This window comes from Schistocerca serialis, chromosome 6 (genome assembly GCF_023864345.2).
Source record: "Schistocerca serialis cubense isolate TAMUIC-IGC-003099 chromosome 6, iqSchSeri2.2, whole genome shotgun sequence".
NCBI classification, from domain to species: Eukaryota; Metazoa; Arthropoda; class Insecta; order Orthoptera; family Acrididae; genus Schistocerca; species Schistocerca serialis.
Window position 1 is genome coordinate 306,045,897 of NC_064643.1, and position 13,229 is coordinate 306,059,125.

At 42.9% G+C, this 13,229-nt stretch overlaps 1 protein-coding gene across 2 annotated transcripts in view; it reads right to left on the reverse strand.

Annotated features, from left to right (window-relative positions):
• Positions 1-13,229, reverse strand: part of LOC126483939 (pickpocket protein 28-like) — a 286,412-nt gene that overhangs the window by 201,172 nt on the left and 72,011 nt on the right. For both annotated transcript variants that reach the window (XM_050107225.1, XM_050107224.1), the window contains one exon: positions 7,022-7,118. In XM_050107225.1, coding sequence (XP_049963182.1) covers positions 7,022-7,118 — 97 coding nt within the window. The remainder of the gene's footprint in view (positions 1-7,021; positions 7,119-13,229) is intronic.

Consider the following 13,229-nt stretch of genomic DNA (forward strand, 5'->3'; position numbering starts at 1 on the left):
AGGAACACTAAATCTCGAGGTGAAGGCGGCAAAGGAACACAGAGTTTGTTCCGTTTACTCTTAGAGAAAAGCAGGGGAAGAAACTACTGTAATAAACGATGTTTGTTATCCCTGACAGGTTCGTTACAATGTTTCGTTTTCCACCATCGACATCGTCAACGACGTGGTAGTCGCAGCACTGTAGCTGTCCGGTATACGTGTGTTATTGCAAATGAACTATCCGTAAGATTTAAATATGAATGTCCGTAGAATGCAACTTCATGAAAAGTTGTTACTTTCGTGCGTCGCTTCTACCATATCACCTGAATGTCACGCATGGTAGACGTTGTTAGTAACATCAGAGACAAAGGAAAACTTTTCATGTGTGTGTGTCTACTTGCTTTCCCGTGTCCTAATGGCTATGTATACATATGACTTTTTCCCTTGTGTACATCTACATCTTCGGATTATGTATGTTTCATTCGCCTCTTTGTAGGCTATAATTAATTTAAAAACTGGGTGCTTCAATTTTCGACGCTCACGTATGAATATAACGATCGTTAAATAAAACAGGCGCATTATCGTTATGAATGTCCCCATTGCTATTATTTTCTTTGCGCAAAAATTGTGTCCGTCTAACTCTGCGTCTTTCATTCTGACCCGTTGGCATTCTCCTTCTAGGCATAAAAAAAGTTTCCGCATAATAAAGGTGTCGGAAGTCGTCGTTATTCAAAATCAAGAAATTAAAAGTTAGGAACTTACTTCAGATTTTATGGTAATGGGAACAACTCTCCTTACAGTTATTCTTACACACTGAGGAGCCAACGAAACTGGTACACCGGCCTAATATCGTGTAGGGCCCTCGCGAGCACGCAGAAGTGCCGCAACACGACGTGCCATGGACTCGAATGATGTCTGAAGTAGTTCTGGAGGGAACTGACGCCACGAATCCTGCAGAGCTGTCCATAAATCTCTAAGAGTACGAGGTGCTGGAGATCTCTTCTGAACAGCACGTTGCAAGGTAGCCCAGATATGCTCAATAATGTTCATGTTTGGGGAGTTTGGTGGCCAGCCGAAGTGTTTAAACTCAGAAGAGTGTTTCTGGAGCCACTCTGAAGCAATTCTGGACGTGTGGGAGGTCGCTTCGTCCTGTTGTAATTGCCCAAGTCCGTGGAATGCACAGTGGACATCAATGGACGCAGGTGATCAGACAGGACACTTACGACGTGTCACCTGTCAGAGTCGTATGTAGACGTATCAGGTGTCATATATCACTCCAACTCCACACGCTCCACACCACTACTGAGCCTCCACCAGCTTCAACAATCCCCTGCTGACATGTAGGGTCAATGGATTCATGAGGTTGTCTGCATACCCGTACGCGTGAATCCGCTCGATACGATTTGAAACGAGACTCATCCGACCAGGGAACATGTTTCCAGCCATCTACATTCCAATACTGTGTTGACGGGCCCAGGCAAGGCGTAAAACTTTGTGTCGTGCAGTCATCAAGGATACACGAGTGGACCTTCGGATCCGAAAGTCCATGTCGATGATGTTTCGTTGAATATTTCGCACGCTGATACTTGTTGATGGCCCAGCATTGAAATCTGCGGTAATCTGAGGAAGGTTTGGACTTCTATCACGCTGAACGATTCTCTTCAGTCGTCGTTGGTCTCATTCTTGCAGGATCTTTTTCCGGCCGCGGCGATGTCGGAGATTTGATGTTTTACCGAATTCCTGATATTCACGGTACACTCATGAAATGGTCGTACGGGAAAATCCCCACTTCATGGCTTACTCGGAGATGTGTCCCATCGCTCATGCGCCGACTACAACACTACGTTCAAACTCACTTAAATCTTGATAACCTGCAAGTAACCAATCTAACAACTGCGGCCAGACACTTGTTGTCTTATACAGGTATTGCCAAGCGCAGCGCCGTATTCTCTCTGTTTACATATCTCTGTAGTTGAATACGCACAGCTACACCAGTTTCTTTGGCGCTTCAGTGTAGAAAAGTAAGCGAAATAACGACGCCACCATGCAACGTTATTTACAGACTTTGTTACTATGATGCGTTGATTTTCACTGCTGACAAATTGTGATTTAGGTTTTCCGTGATTTCCCTAAATCGCTTCAGGCAAATGCCGGGATACTTCCCAAAGGGCACGGGCTATATCCTTCTCTGATCCGATGGGACTGATGACACTGCTGTTTGGTCACCTCCCACAAATCAACCAAAAATGGTTCAAATGGCTCTGAGCACTATGGGACTCAACTTCTGAGGTCATAGTCCCCTAGAACTTAGAACTAGTTAAACCTAACTAACCTAAGGACATCACACACATCCATGCCCGAGGCAGGATTCGAACCTGCGACCGTAGCGGTCTCGCTGCTCCAGACTGAAGCGCCTAGTACCGCACGGCCACTTCGGCCGGCACAAATCAACCAACCAAATCACTGCTGATAACATCATCGACCTGCCGGCCGCGGTGGTCTAGTGGTTCAGGCGCTCAGTCCGGAACCGCGCGACTGCTACGGTCGCAGGTTCGAATCCTGCCTCGGGCATGGATGTGTGTGATGTCCTTAGGTTAGTTAGGTTTAACTAGTTCTAAGTTCTAGGGGACTGATGACCAGAGATGTTAAGTCCCTTTAGTGCTCAGAGCCATTTGAACCATTTGAACATCATCGACCTAGCATTTGTTGTATTGTAGCTGCAAATGAATCATGTAAACATAATAGCCCATAGAATGTGATTTCACGAAATATTGTTATTTGCATGTGTCATTTCTACCATAGCACCTGATCGTTGTGAGGGGCAGAGGTTGGTAGCTCTTCAGTTTTCGATGTTTAGGTACGGGAGATTTTAACGCGTGATAGAGAATGTAACATCCGTGTCATGAATGTGAAAACTTCTTCTTCCGTTTTATACTCTTAACAGAAGGTAAACAAATTATTGTTTCTTTGTGTTCATTTATGGCAAAGTACCTTTCGAATTATATAAGCTTCATTGGCCTCCTTGTACAGTTACTATTGAAAATCGGTACTTCAATTTTCATGTTCAGGTATTAATGTTATTATGGGTTTATTTTCAAACTTAGACCATTTATAAAATTTACTAACAGTTTTGTGTCAGGTGTAGCACAAGTGACATGCATGTTCTGCAAACCACTGTCAGGTCTATGGCGAAGGGTAGTTCCCATTGTACCACTACGAGGGTTATTTCCCGTTCCATTAACGCAAGGAGCGCGGTATAAGGGGCGTGATCACTACAAGCAGCAATGTAGTGACGTCTTGTTGTTGATGGTGGTGCGTATAGACTTCACTGACAGTTGGTCCCATCTATTTCTCGCAGCTGTTTTCGGCCTCGCCCAGAAGAGCAATCTTTTGCTGCTGAGGGTTGCCGTCTTATAAGAAGAAACCATCAAGTACAGCATCAGCATAATAACGTCTACAGGTATGCGAAGTAACGGTTTTATTTGGAAAGAGATGGAGTTCAGTCTCATATGGAAATAAACCGTCACACAAAAAGACACTGCTTGTTTCGAAGACAACCCCCTCTCGGCTATTCGATCCAAGACACATCTATGACTTCGTTGAGGTGCAATCCAATGTAGGCAGCAAATGCTGCCTTTTTAACCTTCAATGTGCAGTGCATACGTGGCTGCTCGCTTCACATAGATGGGACCTTCATTTATCCAACTGTTGTATGCTCCCGATGTTACCTGATACTACCCTGCAGCATACGCAGATGGCGTTTGTGAAGGACCTACAGTCCACTTTTTAGAGAAATTAGCTAACTAATTATTACTTTCTGATTATTTCCAGGTTCATGTTTTCAGTCCTGCTTAAATATTGAAATATCTGCTCCACAGTAATGTGTTACGCCGCTAGGAGGAGCTAAAATAAAATATCCTTGTTCATCTTCACTTCGGTACTGTTGCGTTTGGATTATAATGTGTATCAGGCTGAAAACGTATACCTGCAAACATATAACATTACTACCTAACTTTTTTCCTTCTTACTCGTTCGATACCGCCCACCGCGACTCCCACCCCCTCCCCACTACCCCGTAGATTTTTTTTTTGTTTTGTTTTTTTAGTCTTCCGACTGGTTTGATGCAGCCCCATCACGAATTCTTCTCCTGTGCCAACCTCTTCATCTCAGAGTAGCACTTGCCACATACGTCCTCAGTTATTTGCTAATTACACCAATCTCTGTTTTCCTCTACAGTTTTTGCCCTCCACAGTTCCTTATAGTAACATGGAAGTCATTGCCTGATATTTAACAGATGTCCTATCATCCTGTCCCTTCTCCTTGTCAGCGGTTTCCACATATTCCTTTCCTCTCCAATTCTGCCCAAAACCTCATTCCTTACCTTATCAGCCCACCTAATTTTCAACATTCGTCTGTAACACAATATCTCAAATGTTTTGATTCTCTTCTGTTCCGATTTTCTCGTAGTGCACGTTTCACTACCCCATACAATGCTGTGCTCTCAGAAATTTCTTCCTCAAATTAAGGCCTTTGTTTGATACTAGTAGACTTCTCTTTGCCAGGAATGCCCTTTTTGCCACTACTTGTCTGCTTCTGATGTCCTCCTTGCTCCGTCCGTCATTTGCTATCTGGGTTGCAGAATTCTTTAACGTCATCTAGTTCGTCACCTTCAACCCTCATGTTAAGTTTCTCGCTATTCTTATTTCTACTGCTTCTTATTACTTTCGTCTTTCTTCGATTTATTCTCAATACATCTTCTGTACTCATTAAACTGTTCATTCCATTCAGCAGATCGTGTAATTCTTCTTCACTTTCATTCAGGATAGCAATGTTATCAGCGAATCGTATCATTGATATTCTTTCACCCTGAATTTCAATTCCACTCCTGAACCTTTCTTTTATTTCCATCACTGGTTCTTCGAGGTACAGATTGAACAGTAGGGGCGAAAGACAAAAGCCCTGTCTTAAACCCTTTTTTCGTTCTTGGTCGTCCATTCTTATTATTTCCTCTTGGCGTTTGTACATATTATATGTTACCCGTCTCTCCCTATAGCTTACCCCTATTTTTCCCACAATTTCGAACATTTTGCACCATTTTACATTATCGAACGCTTTTTCTAGGTCGACAAATCCACTGGACATGTCTTGATTTTTCTTTAGCTTGGATCCATTATCAACTGCATCGTCAGAATTGCTTCTCTGGTGCCTTTACCTTTCCTAAGCCTAACTGACCGTCATCTAACACATCTTCAATTTTCTTTTCTATTCTTCTGTATAATACTCTTGTCAGCATCTGGGATGTATGAGCTGTTAAGCTCCTTGTGCGATACTTCTCGCAATTGTCAGTTCTTGCAGTCTTCGGAATTGTGTGGATGATATTTTTCCGCAAGCCAGACGGTATGTCGCCAGACTCGTACATTCAATACACCAACGTGAATAGTCGTTTTTTTGCCACTTCCCCAAATGATTTTAGAAATTCTGCTGGAATGTTATCTACCCCTTCTGCCTTATTCGATCTGAAGTCCTCCAAAGCTCTCAAATTCTTATTCTAACACTGGATCCCCTATTTCCTCTTAATCGACCCCTGTTTCTTTTTCTTGCTTTTAATTTCACCGAAGGTTATCTTGACTTTCCTTTATGCTGAGTCAGTCCTCCTGACAATCATTTCGTTTTCGACTTCTTCACTTTTTCATGCAGCCATTTCGTCTCAGCTTCCCTGCACATACTATTTATTTCATTCCTCGGTGACTTGTACTTCAGTTTTCCTCAGTTTCCCTGTAAATTTGTTTTACTTCCTTCTTTCATCGATCAATGAAGTGTTTCTTCTGTTACCCATGGTTCCTTCGCAGTTACCAATGTTTCTCTGTCCAACTTCTGCGATTGCCGTTTTAAGGGACGTCCATTCCTTTTCAATTGTACTGCCTACTGGGCTGTTCTTTATTGCTGTATCTATAGCCTTAGAGAACTTCTAGGGTATCTCGTCATTCCTTAGTACTTCAGTATCCCATTTCTTTGCGCATTGAATCTTCCTGACTAACCTTTTAAACTTCAGCCTACTCTTCATCACTACTAAATTGTGATCTGAGGCTGTATCTGCCCCTGTGTACGTCTTACAATCCAATATCTGATTTTGGACTCTCTGTCTGACATGATGTAATCTAACTGAAGTCTTCCCATATCACCCGACCTTTTCCAAGTACACCTCCTCCTCTTGTAATATTCGCTATTACTAGCTGAAATTTCCTACAGAACTCAATTAGTCTATCTCCTGCATTCCAGTTGCCCCATCACTATTAGATCTTCATCTCCCTTTTCGTTCTATATTACCGTTTCAATATCCTCATATACTTTCTCTATCTCTTCATCTTCAGCGTGCGACGTCCGCGTGTATACCTAAATTATCGTCGTCGGTGTTATGAATACAGAAACTTTAGAAATTATATCCACAGATTTAACCATCTGGCAATCTCAACCTGATTCCAGTTCGCTGATATCCCATCAGTAACTTTTCGATGAAATTATCTATAGCTGCAGTTTCTCTCTCTCCGGAATAATTCCTTCTAATCTGCCACGTCTATTACCCCGTCCTTTTCCATCTTGGCACTCCTTATCATTCCTTTGTCGATGGGATGATAGACCCTAACCTTCATTTCCTCTTTCGTTCCTTCATTGTCTTTCGTTCTACTCAGTCATGCAGTTTTCTATTACGTACAAAAGTGGATTGCAGGTCCATAATTTCGCATAATGTTGTATTATGTAGTGCTACTGTGGTCACATCATAGCAAAATTCGATATAAATTGTCACGTTTTCTGGAGCTACAGTTTTTGTAGTGTTTTTTCTCTAATTTATGAAAACCATTGCACTTCATGGTACTTCACAAAATTAATATATTGTTCTTCAGTTAATAACTGCATCACGCTAATGCTAGAATAAGCATAGTGAGGGAAAAACTACACGAGAAGATTTAAAATTTGTCGACAATGATGTTAGTAGAATATTACATTAATCTATCTCAAAAGTAAGTATTGCTGAGAATTATACCTTTAATAAAAACTCTATTGCATCTTCATCCGTTGTATTGGCCCCGACCATTTTGTTTCCGTCGCAGATGAGACTAGCATATCCCAGGTACTGCGTCCTGTAAGAAATTTCGAGGAAACATAATTACTTACTGCCGAACTTTCATTGATTCATCAGTATGCTATGCTTTTTTGATGTAAAGAAGTCTAGGTCTCAAGTGGTTCTGACTGGGCCTCAAGTGGTTCTCAACAGTATTATTCTTTCACATTGTCACGCCAGTTAGCTTTGTGATTGTATTGCGCTGGACACCTCTGATTCAAATGGCTCTGAGCACTATGGGACTTAACATCTGAGGTCATCAGTCCCCTAGAATTTAGAATTACTTAAACCTAACTAACCTAAGGACATCACACACATCCATGCGCGAGGCAGGATTCGAACTTGCGACCGTAGCGGTTGCGCGGTTCCAGACTATAGCGCCTAGAACCGCTCGGCCACACCGGCCGTCTGGACACCTCTGTACCTTGTTTCAAATACGATGTTGGTCATTCCAATTGCTGTTGACTGAGAGAAGAGTTAAGCTTTGAAACTCGATAACAAGCGAGCCACTCTGTGTAGTGTACCTTTTGCGATGTTTATGAATAATGCGTGTGAAGTGTGTATAAAAATATTGAATAAGACCAAACAGACCAGACTGAAAGTCAATTGTGAAAAAATAATAAAATTATTTACAAAAAATATAACGGCGATACTAAGGTAGGGAAAGACAATAACGATGATAAACAATATCGCAGTAAAGGAAAGGGCGAAGTAAAACATTTATATGTTTGTATAACTATAGAAGATGGAAAAGATAAGTTATTACTCGCTTTTCTGCTGTTTCTGATTCTCATGTTACTTTTGTTAGATAGATATTGTGTGTAGCGTTGAACGCTACCAGATGTTCTTTTTGTTGTTTCGACTAGACGATAAAAATGTGTGTATCGGTTTATTGATGGAAATATGTGTGTAAAATGAGTTCATTGTATTATTTCAATAGCATGCCAGCCACTAATCGCAATGTTTTAATTGAAAAGAGAGAATAATTAGTATTTTTCAGCTATCGAGAGGACGAAAGCAGTGGTCGCTGACTGGCAACAACCGGCCGCCATTACGCGGCGGACTTAATACTATCTTTTCTTACAGCTTTCAACAAGAGCAGAAGTGATGTAATCATTTTAAAAGCACTCCGTCTTCAGGCCACGAGTGGCCTACCGGGACCATCCGACCGCCGTGTCATCCTCAGTGGAGGATGCGGATAGGAGGGGCGTGGGGTCAGCACACCGCTCTCCTGGTCGTTATGATGGTACTCTTGACCGAAGCCGCTACTATTCGGTCGAGTAGCTCCTCAATTGGCATCACGAGGCTGAGTGCACCCCGAAAAATTGCAGCAGCGCATGGCGGCCTGGATGGTCATCCATCCGAGTGCCGACCACGCCCGACAGCGCTTAACTTCGGTGATCTTCGGTGATCTTACGGAAACCGGTGTAGCCACTGCGGCAAGGCCGTTGCCCCATAATCATTTTAAAACATTATTTAGTTTAAATCTGAATAGCTCCATTAGTTAATATTGTGAGAGTTCAAATACTTTCAGAGATACCATTTGTCGTAGATCTGTGAACTTTGGCCTTGACTATATGTAGATTAAAAAACAGTTATGATAATGTTGTAGGGAGCCTGGCACTCTTAAATTGAAAACAAACATTTATTTTGGCCTCCTATGCGTTACTCTGCTTCTAACGGTCTCACCTACGTAAAGAAAATAATTAATGCTAACCTCTTATCTTACGTACTATCAAAAAGCATAAAACCAATATAGAATATTAAAAGAGAACCGACAGATCTGTTTACATAATTTTAATAATTAGCGTTTTCAGAAGTTTTATTTAAACAAACATAATTGAGCCCTAACTTATCTCTGGACCAGTTGGTGTGTCGGCTCTTCCTTGTGCCACCGCTTTACCGCGGTGCAACTGGTCGCGATCGCCCATTTGGGCGCGCAGAACGATTCGAAGTAGAGTCGGGGCAGCATCAAGACGCGCTGGAAGTTACGCTGGTCACCGAGAGAGAGGGTGGCGACCCTGCCAGTCGTCGTCGTGTCAGTACTTGGTCGTGCGGTCGTGGTTGACGTTTCACATGTGGCTGAGCACTTCCTGTTTCCTTAAATAACGTAACTATCCGGCGAACGGTCAGGACACTTGGATGATGTCGTCCAGGTTATGTAAATGTAACCGTAGATACCGAGCAGCATACATAGCACACGCCCGTGGGGCATTTTGATCACAATAGCCATACATCAACACGATATAGACCTTTTCCGCAATTGGTAAACGGTCCATTTTAACACGGGTAATGTAACACGGAGCAAATACCGTCCGCACTGGCGGATTGTTACGTGATACCACGTACTTATACGTTTTTGACTATTACAGCGCCTTGTATCACAAAGCAAAAAAAGTGGTCCAATTAAAACATTCATATTTCTTTACGTACTACACAGATATGTAAAAAAAGTGGGGGTTCCTATTTTAAAAAACGCAGTTGATATCCGTTTGACCTGTGGCAGCGCCATCTAGTGGGCCAACCGTAGCGCCATCTGGTTTCCCGCTTCAAGCTAGACGAGTTTCGTTCTTTGTAGTTTTTTCTTTTGATGCTTGTTTCGTGAGATATTTGGCGGCCCAAGTGGTTTACGCCTGCAGAACCACGCCTCCAGCGGCATCACACCATGAGCGCCCTCTGCTTCCAAAATATAGGATGGCCTGCGGTGGCCGTACAGCTCACCCGTACTTGAAGCCACTTTGTTATGTAACTCTACTCACACGCCGCCTATAGTTCAGTCGGCGTAAGTTGATCTCTGGCACCTCGCAGCACTGTTTCCCGCTTTCAACTGCGAAGCACTAACGGCTGCAGGCGAAAACAGTAACCGTCTACAGCGCTCTGAAAAACTGGAGCGTTGACATAGAGACGATTACAAACTCGCGTTACGTTATTGGTGGAGGTGGGTCTACGAACATATCGAACTGAGCCCAATGCAACTGTCAGGGATCAGCTTACGCCCACTCAACGATATTCGCTGATCCGAGGTCTTCTTTTGTGCTGTAGCTCAGGAAGCCTCACGCTTCTGGCTATTGTTTGAGCTGGACTCTATTTCTAGTTGCGTTATTAGCAGTGAATCTTTGTACGCTTCGAGAAATATAAGGTAAGTAAATCTTCTGTTTAGTGTGTAAATTGTTCGCTAATCATTTCTGCTTCTGTCCAGATTTCTTACAGGACAGTTGCTGCACCACTCCATAGCCCATCTCTCTTACTGTTTACAAGTCATACACAACACATACACTTGTGAAAATTAATGACAATGTCAGCTGGCCATAAATTTCAACATTTAGAATGAGTGAATAGGGGATACCAATAAACATAGACAATACAACAAAGCAAAGGAACACGAATATACAGGTGAACCGAAACATTATGACCACCTCCTTAACAGCACATTAGTCCACCTGTAGAATGCAATTCAGCAGTGATTATGCGTTGCATGCATTCAACAAGTTCTTGGTAGGTTTCCGCAGGTATGTGGGTCCATTTGTCTATGCACAGGTCGCGCAGTTACCCTGAGTCACAAACCAGTGGTTTGTAGATGTGGAGCGGCGCTCAATAAAGTTCCAGATATATTCCATCAGGTTCAGAACAGGCGAATTTGTTCGCCAAGACATCAGGGCGAGTTTAGATGCTCCACCATTGTAGCAATAGTCTTGGCTTGTGGTATGGACAGCTACCCTGCTAGAAAATTCCATCACCATTGGAGAAGACGTAAAGCACGAAGTACATGAAATGTATTCACAGTTGCGAATCAGCTGTATAATGAACTGGGACTCAAAACTGGATTTTTCTGCTTATCGCAAGCGGTCGCCTTACCATTAAGCTATCCGAATACAGTTCAGGGCAATACTCAAAGTTCCAGATATCATCAGTCTTGTGTCTACAGCCTGCACTCGTAAATTCATTATGTATATTCCCCTACAGGGAAGACATTGTAATTGGAAGCCACTTCCCCAGTGGCAGAGAATCAATACGATATTACAGTGCCTGTGTTATTCAGAATTACGATGCAGTGTTCCTTCAGACATCATGCACATACGAGGTGCGACAATAAAGTAATGAGACTGATTTTCTTTGCAACATGTGACAACCCTGCAGGCTTGCGTAGGCACAATATCTTTGGCCTTGGTCTATAAGCTGCTTCTACTCCAAGCAGCACATCGATGAAACTGCTCAGTTGTGAGTTTTGCTGTAATAAGTTAACACATGTTTGTGTCCCTCGTCACGGAAATGGATCCGCATAATATTGCGCAATGGTATGCCATTTCTTTTTTGCGTTAAATTGGGTGAAAACGCGACGACAACTTACGGTAAGCTTCAGAAGGATTTTTTTGGAGAGGAGGTTATGTCAAGAGCTCAAGTTTTTCGTTGGCATAAAATGTTTAGTGAAGGCAAAACGAATGTTGAAGATGAAGGCCGCAGTGGACGACCACCAACCTCATGGACGGATGTCAACTTGGCCAGGGTGTGTGAACTAGTACGATCTCATTGAAGATTATACATGAAAAGTATTGCAGAAGAACTGAACATCAATTGAGAAACAGTCCGTCTAATAATAACTGAAGATCTTGGTATGAGAAATATTTGTGAAAAATGGTCCCCAAAAGTCTCACACGACAACAGCGAGAAACACGGGAAAATGTGGCAGCCAATCTGTTAAAAGCAAACGGAAATCATTCAAGAATTGTTGAGCTGTGTTATTACTGGTGATGAAAGTAGGTTTGATCAGTACAATCCAGAGACAAAACCCCAAAGTTCGCAATGGTGTTCAAAGGGATCACCCAGACCAAAAAGAGCTCGCTTGTCGAAGTCAAAAGTGAAATGCATGCTTGTGTGTTTTTTGATTCCAAGGGGATTGTTGATAAAGAGTGGATGCCTCCTGGACAAACAGTTAACCAATTTTACTACAAAGAAATTTTAGAAAGGCTTCGTAAAAGAGTTCTTCGTGTCCGTGCCAACATTGCTGATAATTGGATTCTGCATCACGATAATGCGCCATCTCATATTGCTCTGTCAGGACAGCGATTTTTAACCTCAAAACAAATTTCTGTAGTACCATAGCCACCATATTCACCGGATATCGCTCCGTGCGACTTTTTTCTATTTCCAGGAGTCAAAACGGTGGTCAAGGGACACCATTTCCAAACAACACAAGATGTCCAAAAAGCTGTGACGAGGGTCTTGGAGGATATTACAGAAGATGAGTTCCCGAAGCAGAAGCGCTGGAGAAGTGTGTGCAATCAAAAAAAATGGCTCTGAGCACTATGGGACTCAACTGCTGTGGTCATCAGTCCCCTAGAACTTAGAACTACTTAAACCTAACTAACCTAAGGACATCACACACACCCATGCCCGAGGCAGGATTCGAACCTGCGACCGTAGCAGCAGCGCGGCTCCGGACTGGAGCGCCTAGAACCGCACCGCCACCGCGGCCGGCGTGTGCAATCAGAAGGGAACTACTTTGAAGGAGACAACACTAAACTTTACTAAAACGGTAAGCAACATTTTTTTCACATCAGTCTCGTTACTTTATTGTCGCATCTCGTAGTCCACAATATACGGAAGTTTGGGTCTGGCTGCGGAGCGTATTCGTATAGCCCTGTGGGAAGGCGCTCGCTCGCGATAAGTGGGTAATCCGGATTCAAGTCCCAATACAGGACAAATTTTCAATGGAGTCATTCCATTAGACAGCTGATGGTTATCCCTATTCGCAAATGGGAATACATTTCATGTGTTTCATGACGGCGGTAGTCACAGGAATGTATTTTCCTTTGGACATGCATGTATGACTGAAGGAACATTGCATCGTAATTCTGAACGACACAGGCACTGCAATATCACATAAAGCATGAAGGGTTGCAGATGTTTCTCAATAATGTTCATACAGTCTACAGCTATCATGATGCCTTCAATTACGATCACACGTCTCATGGAATCCAAGGTAAATGTCCCCCCTAACATAATACTGCCCCCACTGACCTGTATTCATGCTGTTTCGAACAGCCGTTCATCTCAGTGAGAGCGTATCCAGCCACGACCATGGACCTAACGTAAGAAGAAAAGCGATATATTTGATCAGGCGACGAGTTCC